At 47.2% G+C, this 21235-nt stretch overlaps 1 protein-coding gene across 1 annotated transcript; it reads left to right on the top strand.

Moving 5' to 3' along the window:
* Positions 1 to 1187: 1187 nt before the first annotated feature.
* On the top strand, positions 1188 to 20077 carry CUNH10orf143 (chromosome unknown C10orf143 homolog). The gene is made up of 4 exons (XM_070011484.1): positions 1188 to 1514; positions 9311 to 9475; positions 9583 to 9645; positions 19653 to 20077. The coding sequence occupies exons 1-4, from the start codon at positions 1446 to 1448 to the stop codon at positions 19680 to 19682; spliced, it is 327 nt and encodes a 108-aa protein (XP_069867585.1). The 5' UTR covers positions 1188 to 1445; the 3' UTR covers positions 19683 to 20077.
* The last annotated feature ends 1158 nt before the right edge of the window (positions 20078 to 21235 follow it).

The following is a 21235-nucleotide window of genomic DNA, read 5'->3' as shown; positions in this document are numbered from 1 at the left end:
CCAAAAACAAAATTAAAAAAAAAAAAGATAAAAAAAAAACAGCTTTATGGATGTCTATTATTTTTGTTTACCTTTAGTGCTGGGTTTGAACAGTGATCCTCAGATCTCAGCCTTGTAAGTAGCTAGGATTACAGTGGCGAGCCACTGGCACCTGGCATATTATTTTTAACATTAAAAATAATTTTGTGGGCCTGGGAAGGTGGCTCAGTGGTAGAGCCCTTGCCTTGCATGCATGAGGCCCTGGGTTCGATTCCTCAGCACCACATAAGCAAAGCGAAAAAAGCCGGAAGTGGCGTTGTGGCTCAACTGGTAGAGTGCTAGCCTTGAGCTGAAGAGCTGAGGGACAGTGCCCAGGTCCAGAGTTCAGGCCCCACGACCGGACCCTCCCAAAAAAAAAAAATAATTTTGGGGTTGGGAATATGACTTAGTGGTAGAGTGCTTGCCTAGAATGCATGAAGCCCTGAGGTCACTACCTCAGTACCCCATCAACAGAAAAGCTAGGGGTGGCACAGTGGCTCAAGTAGCAGAGTGCTACCCTTGAGCAAAAACAGCTCAGGCGCAGTGCCCAGGCCTTGAGTTCAAGGCCCAGGACTGGCAAAAATAAAAAATAAAAAAATTAAGACGAAATGGGGGTGTTCACCTGTAGTCCCAGTGAGGCTGAGACTGCAGGTCTGAGGTCAAAACATGAAAAACAGGAGATTTTATTTGAAAAAAGTACTAAAAAAGAAAAATGATGACGGGTGTCGTTCGAGGGTACTTGTGTAGCAAGCACAATTCTGCAGGCGAACAGGGAGTTTTATGCATATTTAAGTAAACTTAAATAAATATAGCAGGCCACCAGCCTGCCCATGGCCGCGAGCCAAGCAGCGAGAACCTCCACTGCTTGCGCTCGGGCTTGTCTGGTTTTCTCTTCGGGTCATCCCGGCCAGCCCAGGGCCTGGGCGGCTCCCGCCGGCCCCGGGGAAAACCACCAACACTGCAGACTCGGCAGGGAACTCCTCCCAGGCAACTGCTGCCCGGAAGTAAGACGAATTCCCGGGACCACAAGTCCCAGAGACCCTTGAAGCCTCGCGCGTGCTGATTGGCTCGCTGAGCTATCTGTCAGCCCAGCAGCGTCAGGAGAGGATGCCGGTGGGACTCAGTTGACCAATCACAAGGGAGAGGAGGAGCCGTCCTCTCGCACCCTGTTAGCAAGGGCTGTTAGCAGAGGCGGGAGCGGCCTGGGACTGAAGAAGCGGCCGATTCTTCTTCGTCAAACAGCGACCCGGGCAGACGGCCGGCTCTCCGCCCCTGGCACTCCGCTCCCGCGGCCCGCCGCCCTCCGCCTGGCGGGGTTCCCGCGCGCTCGGGACCACGCCTCCACTTCCCGGTCGGCCGTCCGGAGACACGTGACGGGGCGTGGCACCGTCCCGTAGCTCGACGGCCGCGGGGACGCCCGAGGCCGCATGGACGTCCTGGCGCGGGGCGCGTGGCGGCGGCGGAGGCCGGCGGAGCTACTGGCTGCGGGGGACGCGGTGAGCGACGGGTTCTGGGCCTGCGGAAGGGACAGGCGACGCCTCCGGCGGGCGGCCCCACCCGGCCTGGCCTCGAGGGGCGACGCCGCCGGCGGCCCAGCGCCCGGGGCGGGGCCTGCGCGCGGGCGTCCTCTCGCCCCGCCCTCCGCTCGCGCCTGCGCAGAGGCGCTGCTGGGGAAGCACCCCCGCCCGCACCGCGGGCGCGTGGCGTCGCGACCCCGCCAGGCGCGCGTTTTGCTGTCAGCCGGGACAGCCCGCACGACGGATCTGCGGGGCGCTGGCGGGATGCTCGGGAGCGCGGGGAACCCGCGGCGGGGGCCGGACGCCGGCGTCGGACGGCTCCTTCCGCCCAGCCGCGCCGTGGCGGGCGCCGACCCGCCCGCGTTCACGTCGAGGGTCCTCCCCTGGAGCAGCGCCGGGCCGCCGACCCGCACCACAGACTGGGAAACTGAGGCGCGGAGACGCGGGTCCGCTGTCCCAAGGATGGGCGGCCGGGCGGGCCCCCGCGCGAGCCCGCGGCCTCGGGTCCTGACTTGGCCGTCGTGACGGAGGAGGCCGAGGCGCCGAGGCCGGCCGGGCCGGGGGCCGATCGAGAGGACCGAGGGGCCCGAGGGGTCCGGTGTCCCGGCCGGGAGCCGGGACGTGAGTCGGTGCCCGGTTGTCGCGGTGGGTACGGCGGAAGTTGGGTGCCGCGTGCCCCGTCCCAGTCTGCCGCTCAGAAGCTGAGAAGTAGCTTCCGGTCCGGGCTTCCGTTCCCCCCCCCCCCCGAACTTGGTTCCGGGTGAACCGTTGCACTGCGTTCGCAGCCCGGCCGCTCTGTGGGTACGGGCAGCGGAGTTGAGGAGGGCCTGCGCCGGCCCCGCTCCGCCTGCCCGCCGAGGTCCTAGCCAGTCTGCCCACCCCATTCGCTGTGTTGAGACCGACAGCTTCGGAGCAGCTGCCTGTCCCAGGGTTCCTTGCTCGTTAGAATTGCTCCCCAGCTCCGGCGCCTGGCTCTTACTTAGTTATTTTAAATGCATTCAGTCACTGGGGCTTGAGCTTAGGGCCCGGGACCTGGCTCTTGGCTTTCTAGCCTCAAAGCTGGTTCTCTATCGCTTGAGCCAGCTCCACGTCTGCCTTTTGGGTGGTTAACTGGAGATGAGTTTCATGGACTTTTCTTCTCCAGGTTGTCTTGCAGCCCAACATCCTCAGACCTCAGTCTCCTAAGTAGACCGGTGGCCCCAACAGCACCCGGCTCAGTGCCAGGCTGACGTCGCTGTCAGGCCTCATCCACCGTACCCACCCAGATCCTTCTGCGTTTACCTAGCTCAGAAAAGATAAGCGGGACATACAGGGGCTGCCAGTTCTGAGTCTAACTCCCATCCTTGCGTGGAGCTATTCCTCATCAGCACTTGTTTGTCTTTTTCCCTTTTGTCCTCAGTGCTGAGGATGGAACCTAGGGCTTTGGGCATGCTAGGCCAGCACTCTGTCACTGGCTAAATCCCCAGCCCCATCTGCCTTTTTAATTGTGGCCGTTCTGGTAGGTGAGATATTCCCTGCGTTGTCTAATGACAAATGTTGAACATTTCATATAATTAATGGTTCTTCATATGCTTTCATTGGAGGAATTTTGCTATTCAGATTCTTTTTCTCTTTTTAAAATTTTGTCTTCTTGAGAAGTATTTTATATATCCACACCTTTCTATGTGTGTTCTTCCTTATGCCATAGCATACTCTCTTGATATTGGATCTATAGGCTAAGGTTACATCCAGTTGTGAAATCTTTTCATGTATTGTTTAGCTTTTGATGTGTCTTTATTTTTACATCCTGGCTCTGCAACTAGGCTGAAAGTACACTGAAGTCCCAGCGCTGACTTTTCAAATCCCCAGACTTCACTGAATTGGCCAAAGCCCTTGACCTCATTTTCTCAGTTCCCAGATGTAAATAAAACTTGTGCCTTCCACCATCACAGGATTATTGCAAGGAAATGAAATTACAAAGCAGAAACACTTGAAGCTAGCAGTCTATAAATACAAGGGACAAAGTTATACTTGTCAGGATATATGTGTAATTACTTTAAGACCATTAATATTAATCAGACTAATTATGCTTATACTGTATTTGTAAATCCTTTTTTAAAAAAATTGTACTGTGGTTTGAACTCTGGATCCTGTGCTGATTAGGCAGGTACTCTACCAGTCAAACCACACCCACAGCCCTTTCTTTGCTTCAGTTATTTTTTTGGATAGAGTCTTGGCATTTTTCCCTAGAACTGTCCAGCATCTTGGTCCTCTTACTTAATGTCTCCCAAATAGCTGGGATTGCAGGTGCATATCACTATTCTCAGCTTGTTTGTGGAGATGAGGTTTTTCTTTTTGCTGTCTTTTATAAGACAATGTATTCAGCCTGTATTTGGTAAATCTTTTCAACTAAAATTTAATCTTTAATAAGTACAAGGTGTATTTTTTTTTTAATTTGAGAGTTCAACTTTTTACTGAATAAACTGCAAAAGAGGTTTAGTCAAAAAGCCCCAAACCTATGTGACCGTCAAACTCCTGGATTCTTTCTCCTCCTCGGTTGGGCAGGCGCCTCCTGCTGCTGTGGCACAGCTCCTGAAGCAGCTCGGCCAGCCCTGCGCTGGCCAGGCTCCCAGCGCTGACACCGGCCAGAGCCTTTGCAGACGAGCCAAGCCGCAGTGTGCCAGCGTTTGCCTGGCTGCCTTCACAGGGCACCATGGCTGCAGGCAGAGGCTGAACGGATGCAGGAAGCTTGGAGGGCGCCTGACCGCAGTGTGCGAGTCCTGGACTGGATGGAGTGAGCCCTGGGCCCAGGGACAGCCAGGTACAGGAAATGTCATCTGAGTTCTTCCTCTTTTAACCAGGAGTGAAAGAATGGGTTTCGTTGCTTTTCTCTATCACATACCGAAGCTAACGACCTCAAGTTAGCCCCAGTACCTTGACCCTGGGCTGGCTGCCTCGTTGCCAGACTCAACTTGGTCAGGTCAAGTATGCACTGAAAGACCATGCCCGCTACATTGAGGAATCTTAAAACATGGCCAGGGGTAAATAAAGCAGCATCAGGAGGCTCAGGCCCACTTGGGTATGCCCTTATAATGTGGGAGCTGAGTGGGAACACCCCACTGCTGACCGTCTTTGCCTTTGCCAGATTTCAGCGTATTGTAGAATGCGGCCTCCCAGGAGTGCTGGGTTCTTTCCAAATGAACACCTCCTGTGGGATGAGGCTTTGCTTTGTGGGAACTGGGCTGCAGGCCCTCGTCCTGATCTGTCCAGCGTTCGCTGTCCTCTATTCAGACTAACACCACTGCATCCCAGTGCTATTTTATTACTTTATTGTGGTAGAATTAAAATAAAACAGCTAGAAAACCTTAAGGCTGTTTCTGTACCTGGGATTTAATTGGCTTAGTGCCTTTATAGGACAAATGAAATGAAATTACAAAGCAGAAACACTTTAAATTAGCTTTCTGTAAATATAAGGGACAAGGCTGTACTTGTAAGGAAATACGATTGTTAGGATAAAGATCTCAAAAAAAATCCTCACTGGTCAATGAGAATTTGAAAAATATCTTCAGAATGAAGGATTCGATTATTTTTTGTTTAACTTTATATCAAATTATTGCAGAAAATATTTTTTCTTTGGTACTTCACATCTCTTGCAGTCATGAGAGCTAGTATTTTACCTTGGTTTTAAAATCTGTATGGTACTATTTAACTCATATGCAACTTAACCACATGCTTGCTTGATCCAGGGTGACAGGTGCTGATGAATGGTTCAGTTTCTTGCTGTGCTCACTAAAGAGAGTGGACAGTGTCTTTCTGTGGTAGAGTTAAAGGGTGTGGCCAGTGACCTTCACTCTCTCTCCTCCTCTGGCAGAGAATATGAATAGTTTAATCCATTCTGATGCCTTAGGGCCACCAGAACATTCCCAGGGGATCAGCCCTGTCTACCTTGCTACCAAGGCATGGTTTTCTATCTCCTGCCACAGGGTGTGGGACCCCAATGCCTTGGCAGCCTGAGCCCCCAAAGAACATCAGCTCATCACTTAGGCACAGCGGGTGATTGCAAGTCTACTAATCTTTATGGGCCAAGCATCATTTAACCCCACAGAGATGATATACAATATAGATCATAAAGTGTAGATTCTGGTGTATTTATGCATGGCCGTGCTTCCCTTCACTGAGAAGAGTAAAGCACAGTTGTGTTGTTAGTAGCCAGTGAGGATGTCTCCCAGTGGGAGAAGTCAGGACCTACATAGTCAATGGTGTGGGAATAGTTAGTCCCCATTCCCTTCCCTTTCAGCCCACATTATGAATGAAGAGTTGACAGCAAGCCAATTTTAACACATCATACTTTGATTTTTTTTCTTTCTGGAAGTACTGTGATTTGAACTCAGGGCCTCAAACTTGGTAGGCAGGTGCTATACTACTTGAGTCACACTGTCAGCCCAACACATCAGACTCATTTCTGTAATATAAAGATTGAGCAAGATGGGAATGATCTTGAGCCTAACTTAGGTGAATATATAGAATGGCTGAAGTACTTGAGAAGGTCCTGAAGGTGCTTGAGATTATTACTATAACACTTGGCAGAATAAGATATTATTTGTTTGTTGTGCTGATACTGGGGCTTGAACTCAGGTCCTTGGGCTTTGGCTTGACTTTCTGCTTATGGCTGGTGCTCTACCACTTGAGCTACGCTTCCAGTTCCAGTCTTTTGCTGGTTAGTTGAACATAAGAATCTCTCAGATTTAACTGTCTAGGCCAGTTTTGAACCACAGGCCCCAGAACTCAGCCTCCTGGGTAGCTAGGATTACAGGTGGCTAGGACTATAGGTTCTAGAATGAGCCACCAGAACTAAGCCAAAGCCTTTTGTTTGTTTGTTTGTTTGTTTGTTTTGGTGCCATTTCTTGAGTTTGAACTCTGGGCCTTGAAAGCATGTTTGCTGGAATTTTCTGTCATTACCTAGTGTACACTCCTACAGAATCTACTAACCTGAGCAAATTCCCTAAATTTATATACTGATGATGATGGTGGTGGTGGTGGTGGTGGCTTTTGGGGCTTGGATTCAAGGCCTAGATGCTGTCCCTTAGCTTTTTCATTCAAGTCTGGTACTTTTATCACTTGAGCCACATTTCTTGAGTCATTCTGCATAGACTTTGCTACCCTAGCTAGTTTTGAACCAAGATCCTCAGATCTCAGTCTCCTGAGTATCTAGAATGATTATAGGCATAAGCCATATGCACCTGGCCAAGTAACTTTGATGTTTGGTGGTGAACTTGAAAATCTTGTTTCAAAATTTCCTAGCCAGGCGCCAGTGGCTCACATCTGTAATCCTAGCTACTGAGGAGGCTGAGACCTGAGAATCACCATTTGAAGCCAGCCCAGGGAGGAAAGTCCTGGTGACTCTTACCTCCAGTCAGCCACTCAAAAACCAGAAGTAGAGCTGTGGTTTAAAGTGGTAGAGCACTAACCTTAAGCAAAAAAGAGCTCAGGGACAGTGCTCAGGCCCTGAGTTCAAGCTCCATGACTGAAGAAAAAAAAATTCTTTTGAGTTTATTAAAATGTTGCTTCACTGTTGTCTTTGTGTTTTAAAAAGTCTGACAGCAGTCAGATTACTTTGCCTTTGAAAAGTTACTGAAGACCTTAAGGGCTTCATCTTCAAATCTGAATAGTTTATTAGGCTGTGTCTGAAGAGTTAATCATTCTGGGTTAATTTTTGTAGGTACCCTGCAAATACTGTGATTTTAAGATCAATTGTCTTTCTTTTGGAGAAGCCTTCTTATAATGTGATTTTAAACGTTATCTTTTTTTCCAGTGTGGAAGCATTCATTCATTTTGGCTTCCATTCCCATTGTTGGCCTTCTTACCCATTTTACTTATAGTTGTGTCTTTACTACTCTCTATTAACCACCCCCCTTTCCCTGCTCACCACACACAACCCTTTCCGTCCATGGAGTACTGAGGCTTTGTTGATTTAGTGTACTTGGGTGAGCTCAGGGCTACAAACTTTCCAGGCTAGCATTTTTGAGCTATGCCTTTAGTTCTGCTTTTTGCTGGTAATTTTGGAGATGGAATCTAGTAAACTTTGCTGCCTGGGCTGCTATTGAATGACATGCCTCCAGACTTCAGCTCTCTGAGTAGCTAGGATTACAGGTGTGAGGGTGTTGCTGGTACTGGGTGGTGAAGCAGTGGGTTTTGAAGATGGCTCTCACCTGCGTCTGTCTGCTTTGGTTGTGGACTGTAGCCTGGACTCTGGTGAGCACGGACACTTCCATGAGGTCTCATACTTGGAGTGGGTCTTCTGACCATGTCAGCCACCACCCGGCCACTGGGGCCTCTTTCCTTTCTTCATGATGGCTCTCCTTCTGTGTTTGCTGACCACAGGTCCAGTGTGGGCGTGGCAGGGAGGCGTGGCAGAAGGAGGAGGTAGCCCTCTTGATGCAGTTGGGCAGCAGTTCTCTCTTCCTAGCTTGATGCTCAGGCTTCTGCTTTCTCTGTTAATGTATGCCAAGTTTTGGTAGGCCTGCTCTTCCTCTTGTCTCCTGCTCCTGGGTCAGGAGGCAAGTGAACTGTGCAGCTACCCATGTCCTTCCTCTGGGGAGGCAGGAGTCTACCCCTGAAAATTATCTTAAGTGGATTTAAGTGTTGCAGAGTTCATTTTTTACCTTATTCTTTTTTTTTTTTTTTTTTTTTTGTGGGGCCTGAACTCTGGGCCTGGGCACTGTCCCTCAGCTCTTCAGCTCAAGGCTATCGCACTACCTACCACTTGAGCCACAGCGCCACTTCAGGCTTTTTTCTTTTTGCTTATGTGGTGCTGAGGAATCAAACCCAGGGCCTCAGGCATACAAGGCAAGCGCACTACCACTGAGCCACCTTCCCAGCCCCACCTTATTCTTTTAGTATACAGGTGTGTTAGAGAATGATAAAATGAATGCTCTAAATCCATGGTTTAAGTTTTCTACATTAGTAAATCCATGAGGTTAAATAAGTCAATTTAGAAAATACCAACTAAATAATATTACATATAATAAATCAGCAAAAAATCATTTGACAAGGATGGTAGAGGTGTCCCCAGCAGACAGGACGGGGTGGGCAGCAGCAGGCCTTCACGGGGTGGCCTCCAGGACTCCTGAAGAGGAAGGTTTCTGTCTCTTGAACTCTGTCACCAAACAGTGTGGCTTTACAAATACATAGGACTTGAGATTTTGAGGTAAAATATTTTTTGTTGAGCACTGGAGAACTACTTTTACAGTACCTTCTTTATAGAGTTCATGTGGAAGAGGAAACAAAGTGCTAACTTTTCCAGAAATTACCCTGTTATGAACTGTGTATAGATTTTGAAATCAATAAAATTAATTTGCTCTTGAGTGCCAGTAAGACAGAGAAATATTCACATGTGAATTATTCATATTGTGTTAAAAGGATATGTAACTTGATACTAAACAAAACGTGTTGAAGCATATAACTAGTTTCTTGAAGAAAATTTATAGGTTTTGTAGATTTCCAATAAAGCAGTCACAATACTTTATTACAAGAGTTTCAGCCAAAATGGTTTAAAATGACTATTTTAAATCTACAAAGCTAAGTAACTATCAGGCAGTGCTAGAAGTAATGAGGTTAAGCATAATGGATGGTGGTTATCCCGAACTGGGGAAGCTGAATGTCTCTCCCTCAGATGCCCCATCAAGGCTCCCATCTCCACAAAGGTCGGTGTTTGGAGCTTTGGTTTCCTGAGAGCAGATTGAATTAGTGTTGTGTGCCTTCTGAGGCCATCTCAAGTGACGTTTTACTTGTTTCAGAAACGGGCCTGCAGGAGATCAGGAGTCAGTGAGCACGAGTGTGGCTGCCAGCGTGTGGGCACTTGCACCGTGGCGTCCTGGAGCACCGAGGACCAGCTGCCTCCGCCACGAGGCTGTGCCCCGGCACCTCCACCTGAGGGCGGCCAGGGCGGGCTGCGCCCAGAGGTGCGTTCCTGCCGTCACTGAAGCACCCTGGAACCCGTTTAAGTATTTTAATAAAAATTGTAAATAATCACGTCCTAATACACCTGTGCCTGTGGTTTGTTAAACAGACTCCTCAGCACAGTGGAAGGAGCTCAGCCCAACCTTGCCCAAGATGCATTGCAGGGGAATCCGTAAGTGCATTAACCTTCTCACTGTGACATGAAAGATAGACTTCTTAAATATTAGATCCATAAAGCAAAGTTAATAAAAACTGCAATTACATTTCTAAGGAGTAAGGGACATAAACAGAGGTTAAGATTGATCTGAGTTTGTTTTAACATTCTGTTGGGGTGCAAACTAATTCGTTTCTAACTTTAGATCAGAAATAGGAATTGTAAGTCCAGTTTTTAGGAAGGGATCACAGTATGTGTCTAAAGTCGAAAATCATTTAAGGATACATTGGGGAAAAGGCTTGAATTTATTGATTATTTAAATGGGAATCAGCATTGGGTTTTTCTCTCCCTGTACAAGCTTTTCTTGCGTGTTTTTGTAAACTTTCTTATAAATTGTAGATCTAAGAAGGAAACACAGCGTTTATACCACCATTCAAAGTAGATGAGGTCAGAGACTGCCAGAGCCAATTCTCAGTCTTCACTGTGGGGCAGAATATCATAAAGTATATATTAGCATAATAATACCTTTGTTATTAATTTTGAACTTACTCTAAGAACAAGTTAATATGTTTTTGATAACCTCTATAATTCTTGGTTTTTTATTTTAAATTTGAAATCTTAATATTGTAATAAAATAGAATTGCATTTAAATTCCAGACACCATGGGGGGGTGAGGGGGAAGAGACCGAGAGAGAGAAAAGTATGTGTGTTTTTGAGATTGCTCCTGAGAGCTTCAGAGAAATAAGTGTATTGCTCTGCTTTTTAAAAATTATATTTTTATTATCTTTAAGTAGTTTTACCATGGGGTCAGCCTTCAGCAGATCAGTTTTATAGGTACACTGTACCCTTTCATCATTCTCCTTGCTCTGCTTTTGATAAGTAAAAGACAGTTTATGAAAGGATCATCAGTTGACACACTGCAGTCTACTGTGTTGTATAGTGATGGGCTGATTCTGTACTAAACAAACCTGACACTGCTGATTATATGAACTGCTGATTATCTGAAGTCATTAGATAAATATAAAAACAAGTTTAGTGTAAAACGTGCTGTGTATAGTGTATTTTTCTGCTTTTTGTTCTCTAGCTTCAGAAAATTGCGTTCTATTGTGTTTTAAGTTCAGCAATTTGGGTTTAGTATGTTTAGGTTGATTCAGATAATTACCAAATATACTCTGGAATGTGAATAAGTAACACTTGAGAAATGATGGTTCAATGGCCTATTCATTAATGACTGACAGTACTCTTCCCTTGTCCCACCCATTCCCTCTGAGTGTGTCTTTGAAATCCCGCCATCTGTTGGAGGCAAGCACTTGGAATGTAATACGGATTTCTTATGCTCTGAAAGGTTGTGTTCTGGCATGAATAGCTTAAAGAAAAAAAATAATATTTAGCTCCAGCAACTGATTGGATCATTTTGGCTAATATTCTGTTTGAACAACAGTACCTATTTGATTAGGGTTTTTCTTTTCTTTGTAATTCCCCTAGCTTGCTTCCGTTAGTTTCATAGGAAATGAATCTGTGAGCAGAAAGCCTACATTGATATGTAAATATCATTTTTTTGGTTAATGCTCAATATTCTTTTCATCTAAATTTTAGAAACTGACTTTAAAAAATCAGTTTCCTTTTATTTGTAGTTATTCTCAATAAAATTTCACCCAGGCTTGGGAGTTTTAATATTTACCCCCACTATTTCTAAAAGTCTTATGTAAATAAAGATTGAAATGTGAATTTGCGAAGTCACACCTCTTGATATTTGAACAGACTATAGCTGCATATATCTTCTTTTTCTAATAATATGGCTAGTTTCTCACCTAAGCTTTTAAAATAATGAGATACTTACTATTTTTATATTCTAAAACATCAGAAGGTTCAGTGTTAAATAAAAAGCAAATAGTTTTCTTAGAAAATGCAAGAACCCAGGGAGTAGTACTTAACGGTAAATCAACGATGGGCAACAATTCCCAATTTCCAAAGACTCTATTAAGTCGAGGCTCCATTCATTCACATTGCTGACCCATTTGCCCACAAATGTGCGCAGGCCCTGTCCGTGGCTTCTTAGATGCCTCCCTTGAATCAAAGAGGAGCCTATGTCAGTGGTAGTTTGTAGGGGATTCCAGACTGCAAATTTGCACTTTTTTTTTTTTTTTTTTTTTTTGTAGCCCTTCCCCAGAGCTCTTTTCTGTTCTGGCCTCTATGGGAGGTCAGATAAGTTTTTCTCCAAATCTTCAGTATAGATATTTCACTTTGGCATTTGATATCGTGTTCCTTCTTTTTCTTTTCAGTTTTCAAATTTGATTTTTTGAATCATTAAATCATTTCCTATATATTAAAAGCTTTTTACTATAGGCCTCAAATTCTTTTTTTTTTTTTTTTTTTTTTGGTCAGTTGTGGGGCTTGAACTTGGTGTGGGTGCTGTCCCTGAGCTTTTTTGCTCAAGGATAGTGCCCTAACACTTTCAGCCACAGCACCACTTCCGATTTTAGGAGGTTAATTGGAGATAAGAGTCTCCCAGTCTTTCCTGCCCAGGCTGGCTTTGAACCACAATCCTTAGATCTCAGTCTCCTGGATTATAGGCGTGAGCCACAAGCACCCAACTCAAACTCATTTTCTAAGGTTCCATTTCGATCCCTTCTATTTGGTCCATTCTGACTCATGGTTGGAGTGGTTTCTATTTCAGAAGTTGCTGATACGGTTCTAAGAGTTAGTGTCATGGCTCAAGTGATGGTACCCATTTTTACTTAGGAACACCTTTCTGAGCCCTGCATGCCTGCATACATTACTGAGGGTGGGAATGCATGTTGGGGTCTTCCTGCCCAGTGCTGGGCTGCCTGCGCTCACTGCCCTGCCCTGTCCAGCGCTGAACATCCAGAAGCAGTGTGGAGAAAAGCTGTCTCCAGGCAGCTTTCCTTCCCTTCCCTTCCCTTCCACAGACTATCTTTCAGACAGTAGGCTGCTTGTTTCTCTGCAGTCAGCTTGGCCATGGAAATCATGCTGTTTTTTGTAAATCCAGACCGATTAATCAAAACCTAAGTAGTGCACTAAAGGTCTCTAGAATAATCAGAAGATCGGTGAGTGATTGGGTGTGTGGAGCGGCACCTGGTCTCCATGCGCTATAGTGCATCCTTTGGGGCTGAGCGCCCTCCGCCTTACTGTTGGGTGCTCGGGTACTCAGTCGCTGGCTCTTCCTCAGCCCCGTCTCCCTTTTGTCACTCCCTACTGTGCATCATGGAGACTGTCTGGTCTCTGGTTTCTGGGTAGATTAAGTCCATATGAAGCATTGGTAGGACACTGGAACATGGGGCAGGACTGACGCCTAGGCTTTCCTCCTCCTCCTCCTCCCCGCTCTGCTAGATCTTCCCCTGAGCCCCTCTCACTAACCCCTGCCCCCAGTACTGACTCCTGTAGGACGTCTCCACCCTTGTTAGTGGCTGCTCTCCCCACACTGTGTCCTTCTTTTGTCCATCTAGCTTTCAGAGAGTGTGGAAGCTTTTGTCTATGGGGAGGAAATAATTGGTTAATTTATTCTGACTGGACCATTACTGGGTGAATTAGCAAGCAATGGACAGATTCTCCCAGGAGGGATAAAAGTTTGCCATTTAATCATAGGCCTCTGGGGCTTGCTGTCCACCCTAGGGCCTCGGTCCTTAGTGTAGCACGCTTAGCATCTGGAGTGTGTAGGTCGTGTGTGGGTCGCAGCGAATATTTGGGCTCCGTGACTTACATATGTGTAAGTTGCTGGGAATTTCACCACTGTCCAGGCGTCTACTCTTGCCACACAGCCCGGGGAACACTGGCCATTTCTGTGCTGCCCTTTCTGCGCTTAGTGCAGAGGTCTGAGATTCAGGCTGGAGCAGAGGCGGGGTGAAAATGGAGAATTCTGGCATAGATTAGCAAAGATGGGTGGACACTGGTTGGCTGTGTCCTCTTGCCAGTTCTTCATTCCCGTGTCTTGAGAGCAGAAAACGGTCATGGGACAATTGGGAATCTCACTTGTGCTCCCTGCATTTTCCCTGGCTGCTGCTCTGGCCTATGTCTTTGCAGACATGGTGGTGGAACAGTTGGCCAGGCATGCCTGTGCTCCACAGGGAGGGTGAGCTGGAGTCTGCCTCTTGCTGCCCTTGGCTTACAGTCACTGTGCCAGCTTCATGTGCCACAACCTGCCCCATGCCTGCTGGGAAGTGTGGCAGCAGTGCCTTGCCCTCCGGGGACCAGGCTTCCAGACTCACGAGAGGTGCCTGGTGAAAACCCACCTGACCGAGTCAGCCTGCCAGAGAGGAGCCCCACAGTGAGTAGGAGCAGACTGCAGATCTTCACGTCTTCTCTGACAACGTCCAGACTGTGTTCTCCAGAATATGACTGTCAGTAAGCTTTTAGGTTCTGAAGGTGTTGAGGGCTTCAGTAGCTAAAAGAAAACAAGACTTCAATTTAGACTTCCTACAAATAAGGTAGACTTGAGTGAGTGCTGACCTGTCCCCTCCTGCGACAGGGAGAGTTGCTGGGGAGATGTCACATGACTTACCTATGAGGGTAATAATTTGACCAACAGCAGACTGCTCATGAGTACACTTGGAATGACACCTCTGGGTGCTAGGACCTGTAGGTAGCTGGGAGAGCAGTGCACATGGCTTTTTCTCCACCCCTGCCTCCAGAAAGTTCAGCAACCCACATCACCTACAGTCAAGAACACAGACCAAAAACAGTGGGGAAACTGACTAAGTTCTCAGCAAGCTTCCATCCTGGGAGGGTTGCAGGTTTAAAAGCCTCCAAGCTGGGCACTGGTGGCTCACACCAGTATTCCTAGCTACTCAGGAGGCTGAGAGCTGAGGATCACGGTTCAAAGCCAGCCAGTCTGTGAGACTCATCTCCAATTAACCACCAGAAAATTGGAAGTGGTAGAGTGCTAAACCTTGAGCTCAGGGACAGCACCTAGACCCATGACCGACAAAAAAAAAAGCCTTCATATAAAACGACATTAGAAAGGCTAAAGACTTATTAACATTAGAAAAAGGAGATTGGAGACATGGCCAAAGTGGTAGAGCCTCAGCCTTAAGCAAAAAAGCCGAGCAAGAGTGCAAGGCCCTGAGTTCAAGCCCCAGTTCCAGCACCCCTCCCCCAAAATGAAAAGAAAGGAAAAGTGAGTACATGGTTTGATCCAAGGAGGGAAAAATTAATCAATATAGATGCAGGGTGGGGGAACCAGCATACAGTTAACCCAAATCCTATTTATAATGAAAAGCTCAGCAAACCAGATTTATCCAGGTAGAAAGTTAAGGAGCATGGGTCATAGAAGAAAGGGAAAAGAAAGGGAGTGAGGGAACCAGAAAGGATTGAAGGAAGAAGATGGGCATAAAAATTGGAGAGGGAAAAAGTCTAGATTATTGTTTCCATTCCAGATAATAATGTCCATCTAGACGGTGTGCCAAGGACCATTTGGGTATTTACAACATGGTTCCAGGCTGTACAGAATCATCGGTGCGGGCAGATGGGCTGCAGGCCGCAGCCATGAGATGTTATGTGTGGGTCCCATCTGATCCCTGCGCCTCTTACAGCGGCCTCTGGGCCAGACGTCTCCTACCTGCCTCGAAACTGCTGGAACAGAGTTGAGCAGAGGTGTTGAGGAGAAGATGAACATGCAAAAATGAGGGCTTGCCTTCCATGCCTGAGGCCCTGGGTTCAATTCCCCAGCACCACATAAGCAAAAAGAAAAAAGTTGGGCTGGGAAGGTGGCTCAGTGGTAGAGCGCTTGCCTTGCATGCTTGAGGCCCTGGGTTCGATTCCTCAGCACCACATAAGCAAAAAGAAAAAAAGCCGGAAGTGGCGCTGTGGCTCAAGTGGTAGAGCGCTAGCCTTGAGCTGAAGAGCTGAGGGACAGCGCCCAGGCCCAGAGTTCAGGCCCCACGACCGGACCCAAAAAAAAAAAAAAAGAAAAAAGCTGGAAGTGGCGCTGTGGCTCAAGTGGTAGAGCGCTAGCCTTGAGCTGAAGAGCTGAGGGACAGCGCCCAGGCCCAGAATTCAGACCCACGACTGGACCCTCCCTCCCCCCCCAAAAAATGAGATATAGTCTTAATCACTGGTAACAATTCGGAAGAAAGCCCACTTGCATTATTCAGATTCAGGTAGCTACAACTTACTGTCTGCTGTCCTTTATGGAACAATAACTTATTTTCTAAGATATCTCTTTTAAAAATGCTAGACTGGTATTGGTGGCTCACTTCTGTAATCCTAGCTACTCAGGAGGCTGAGATTTGAGGATCGCAGTTCAAAGCCAGCCTGGGCAGGGAAGTCTTTGAGTCTTTTTTTTTTTTTTTTTGGTCAGTTGTGGGGCCTGAACTCTGGGCCTGGGCGCTGTTCCTGAGCTCTTCAGCTCAAGGCTAACACTCTACCACTTGAGCCACAGCACCACTTCCAGCTTTTTCTGTGTATGTGGTGCTGAGGAATCGAACCCAGAGCCTCATGCATGTGAGGCAAGCGAGCACTCTACCACTGAGCCACCTTCCCAGCCCCAGTCCATGAGACTCTTATCTCCAGTAAACCACCAGAAAACTGGAAGTGGCACTGTGGTTCAAGTGGAAGAATGCTCACCTTGAGCTGAAGAGCTGAGGGACAGTGCCCAGGCCCAGAGTTCAAGCCCCATGATAGACAAATAAAAAAACTCCTTTTTATTTTGCAATGCTGGGATTTGAACCCAGACCCTGCACTGGTACTACTGAGCTACATCTCAGTCCACAAGATTGCCTTAAGGTCTCTGAAGTTTTGCCATAGAATTCTGGGTTGATGGTCTTGTAGCACTTGGTGTCCTTTTTCAACCTTTTGATATAATTTCGGATAAAACCCGTTGTCGGTGTTGGGGGTCTCTCATATATGTTGTATGTCAGTCAGTTGTGTCTCTGTTTTCAGGATTCTGTAGTTTCAGGTACTTATTTTTTTTTTTTTTTGTCGGTCGTGGGGCTTGAACTCTGGGCCTGGGCGCTGTCCCTCAGCTCTTCAGCTCAAGGCGAGCGCTCTACCACTTGAGCTACAGCGCCACTTCCGGTTTTCTGGTGGTTTATTGGAGATAGGAGTCTCACGGTCTCTCCTGCCCGGGCTGGCTTTGAACCGTGATCCTCAGATCTCAGCCTCCTGAGTAGCTAGGATTACAGGCGTGAGCCACCAGCGCCCGGCTTAGTTTCAGGTACTTTGAATGTGATGTGTTCAGGTGGAAGCTCTTTTGTTTATCCTAGGTTGGAGAACATTGATCTTGTTAAGTGTGTAGACTTCCTCAACGTAAGCGTTTTGGCTGTGATCTTCTGCCCTTTCTCTCTCGCCCTCCAATACCGCGGTGCATGTTGTGTGTGCTGGAGCACTTCGTGGGGTTCACAAGTCTCTGGCTCCATCTACTTTTCTTTACTACTTTTCCTTTTGGTTTCTCAAACTAGATAATCTCAGCTGACTACAAGTTCATGGTTCTTGTTTTAGTCTTCCTTTGTGACTTTTTCACTTATACTTCTCAACCCTAGAATTTGTCAAGTATGTGTAACTTTTCTTTATTGAGACTCTATATTTGGTGAAACATCGTTCTTTTACTTCCTTTTGCAATGTGTGTGTGTGTGTGTGTGTGTGTGTGTGTGTGTGTGTGTGCGTGCGTGTGCGCGCGCGCACGCGCGCTCACACTGGGGCTTGAACTTAGGACCTGGGGCTGTCCTTTAGCTTTTTTGCTCAAGACTGGTGCTTCACCACTTGAGCCACACCTCCACTTCCAGCTTTTTGCTGGTTAATTGGAGATAAAAAGTTTCATAGATTTTTCTGCTTGGGCTGACTTTGGATCTTGATCCTCAGATCTCAGCCTCCAGAGTAGCTAGGATTTCAGGTGTGAGCCATCAGTGCTAGTCCCCTTTCTTTTTTTGGGGGGGGAGGGTCCGGTCATGGGGCCTGAACTCTGGCCTGGGCGTTGTCCCTCAGCTCTTCAGCTTAAGGCTAGCGCTCTACCACTTGAGCCACAGAACCATTTCCGGCTTTTTTTTTCCTTTTTTTCTTATGTGGTGCTGAGGAATCAAACCCAGTGCCTTATGCATGCAAGGTAAGTGCTCTACCACTGAGCCACCTTCCCAGCCTGCTAGTCCCCTTTCATTCTTTTTTTTTTGGGGGGGGGTCCGTCCGGTTGTGGGGTCTGAACTCTGCGCCTGGGCGCTGTCCCTCAGCTCTTCAGCTCAAGGCAAGTACTCTACCAACTGAGCCATCTTCCCAGCCCCCCTTTCATTCTTAATTGTACTTTCTTTTAGTTCTTTGAAGATATAGTGGTTGATTTAAAGTCTGGCTAGTAAGTTCAATGTCTGGACCTTTTCTTGCTTCCTTTGGTGCATCCACTTTCTGCTTTTTTCTGCTATCTATGGGATACCCAGTATATATCAGCATCTATGAGGTGCTTGGGCTCTCTGAATTCCTTTAGGTTTAGCTGCTGGGGAGACCTGGGGAAGCAGTTCCATATTGGAAAGAGGGAGGGCTGCGAGTTTGATTGTGCCGTGTGGCCTTGTCATTGTTCTCTAGTCACTGCAGAATTCCTTCTTCCAGGTTTGGCAGCTGCTTTCTCTGCATCCTGCTGTCCCTTGCAGTTCCCTTCTTCAGCTTGTCAGTAGTCCCTTTGCAGTAAGTCCTCTGTGAAGTCTGTCCTTAGAGTCCCCACTTAACTTCCCATTGAGACTACCTGATACGGAAGGAAGCTCATGGACTCAGAGGAGGGAGGGAGGAGATGGGGCAAACCTTAAATCTCCATGGCCAGTTGTCGATGTCATACAGAATTCATTGTACAAAGACTCCTGCTAAGCCGGGTGCTGGTGGCTCATGCCTGTAATCCTAGCTACTCAGGAGGCTGAGATCTGAGGATTGCGGTTCAAAGCCAGCCCGGGCAGGAGAGACTGTGAGACTCCTATCTCCAATAAAACCACCACAAAACCGGAAGTGGCGCTGTAGCTCAAGTGGTAGAGTGCTCGCCTTGAGCTAAAGAGCTGAAGGACAGCGCCCAGGCCCAGAGTTCAAGCCCCAGGACCGACAAAAAAAAAAAAAAAAAGACTCCTGCTAGTAAAATAAGGAAATTGTCCTAGAAGCCCAAACTTTGTATAGATGTTTGAAGAAAAGCAAGCCTTTGAGAACAGATTGTGCTTAATGGCAGTAAAGATGTTAAAGAAAGAAAGGAAGCAATTCCTCAGGCAGTGGCAGAAGTTGTCGATACCACAAGCCCACAAAGGGCTGCTGTTTCCTCAGAAGCTTCCTCAGCCTTCATCCCATAGCCCATGTTCTCATGGTCCAGCCTTTGGTGTCGGAGGGGTATGTAGCTGCCTGCTAGACTCTCCACTCCTGGGGCCCAAGGAAGCAACTGCCTTCTGAGAATGCTGTCCTACATGGACTGGGCTGTTCTGTCTCCAGACCTAGTGCCCAGCTCTTTCCTGGCCTCAGCACACTCATTTTGGTGGTCATAAGGGCAGTGATGTCCATCCTGCCAGTGTGCCAGGAGCCACACTGCAGTGTACTAATGTGTGTGGCCAAGTGTGATAGAGATTTCCAGGTGCTGTCATGACCTGCCACTGCAGAGGGCCTCGGACTTTGACCAGCAGTCCATCCCAGCCATCTGGTTCTCCAGTGTGTCTGTGCCTAGAGGTGACTTTGGAGAGGCTCGCTCCAGGAGCCAGACAGGGTGGGGCCAGAGGCCTCCAAATCCGGGCTGCATTCAGTGTCCTCATGAAGACAAGATACCTGGTCTTGAATCTTGACTGATTTAAATTACTTAAAAATTTATTTTGTGACTGGATGAATATTTTCTTTTTTTTCTTGTAAGGGAGAAAGAACATAGCATTTATTGAGGACATTCTGTATACCAGCGTTATTGGAAATGTTTTATATATTTTAGTTGCAATACAGTATATATTAACAAATGTATAAATGCATACTTAACCTGAGAAATTGGGCCTATTCATGAGAAGGGGCGTAGTCAGTTTAAGGAGTGCTTGGAGTTGGTGCATTAACGTGTGTGGTCGTGGCTCTTATCGTTGCAGGGGCATTTTAACCACACCAGGGACCGCTAAAGAGCAAGCTGCAAATGAGAAGATTCTAGTCTGTGTGATGGCCAATGCAAACCCCTTACAGATGGGCACCCACCGGTCAGGTAGTGGCCCAGTGGGCCGCTCTTTGCTGGCCAGTTGTTTGTTTGTCTTCTTGTTCAGGTAATCTCTGTCTTCTGTGCACGAGCCAGGGGCCTCCCTGTCACTTCCAACCTCCCTTGAAATGTGCTGGAGTAGGGAGATCAATTGTACTATTTAAAAGTTAAAAAAAATTCTGCACCAAACTCCCCATGATGTTTGGGAATAATCGTATCCAGATGTACAGTAGCTCTGTTTTTATACTTTCCCATTGTTTGAGGATGTATCCAGGGCTGCTTGTATACCCTTTTTAATTAAAAGACTTATTTTTATATTTAAAATGTTCTGTAATCTCAAAGTGAATTTTACTAAGTACTAGTCCTGTTCTGTGTAATTTTACAGGGACACAACACATTTTATATTAAAATGGAAATTGCTTATTTTCTCTTGAGTTTTCAGTGTGGAAACTGGTGTTCTCTTGTCTGGGTTTGAAGGCTTCCTGAGGTGTCCTGTTTACATGACAGAAAGGACCTAAGGATATCACTGGACTCTAGGGTTAATCTTCTAAAGCTAGAGGAGGGCCCGAGCCCTTTACGCTCCTGTTCCCATTGTCTTACTCGCTGAGTCATGTTTCCTGCTGGGGAAACATGACATTTGGAAGAGCCCAATCTATAAATAATCCTAGCATGCAGTCAAGGTGGTGGGCTCGACCCTGGAGTGTTGGAGTGGAAGGGGACAAGATGTTGGGAATGAGTCGAAGGCCATATGTAATGGAGATTATCCATCTTATGCTCAGTAAGAGCCAGAGCTGTGACTGGCACAGAGAATGGCAGCCATCCCAATGCAGGTAGAAGCTGTAGAGCCCATGGAGTGATCAGGATTGGTGGCCTGACACCTGATTGCCTGATACCAGTTGCTCATACCTGTAATCCTAGCTACTCAGGAGGCTGAGCTCCGAGGAATGCAGTTTATTTTATTTTATTTTATTTTATTTTTTATTTTTTGGGTCCGGTCTTGGGGCCTGAACTCTGGGCCTGGGCGCTGTCCCTCAGCTCTTCAGCTCAAGGCTAGCGCTCTACCACTATGAGCCACAGCACCACTTCCGGCTTTTTTCTTTTTGCTTATGTGGTGCTGAGGAATCGAACCCAGGGCCTCGAGCATGCAAGGCAAGCGCTCTACCACTGAGCCACCTTCCCAGCCCGAGGAATGCAGTTTAAAGCCAGCCTGGGCAGGAAAATCTGTGAGACTCTTCTCTCCAGTGAACTACCAAAAAAACCACAAGTGGAGCTGTGGCTCAAGTCCGTAGGGTGCTAGCCTTGAGTAAAAACAGCTAAGGAGGGGCTGGGAAGGTGGCTCAGTGGTAGAGTGCTTGTCTTGCATGCATGATGCCCTGCGTTTGATTCCTTAGCACCGCATAAGCAAAAAGAAAAAAAGCCGGAAGTAGCGCTGTGGCTCAAGTGGTAGAGCACTAGCCTTGAGCTGAAGAGCTGAGGGACAGC

This window comes from Dipodomys merriami, unplaced genomic scaffold (genome assembly GCF_024711535.1).
Source record: "Dipodomys merriami isolate MVZ:Mamm:240054 unplaced genomic scaffold, mDipMer1.0.p SCAF_82, whole genome shotgun sequence".
Taxonomy (NCBI): Eukaryota; Metazoa; Chordata; class Mammalia; order Rodentia; family Heteromyidae; genus Dipodomys; species Dipodomys merriami.
This window is presented reverse-complemented; position numbering and strand designations above follow the sequence as displayed.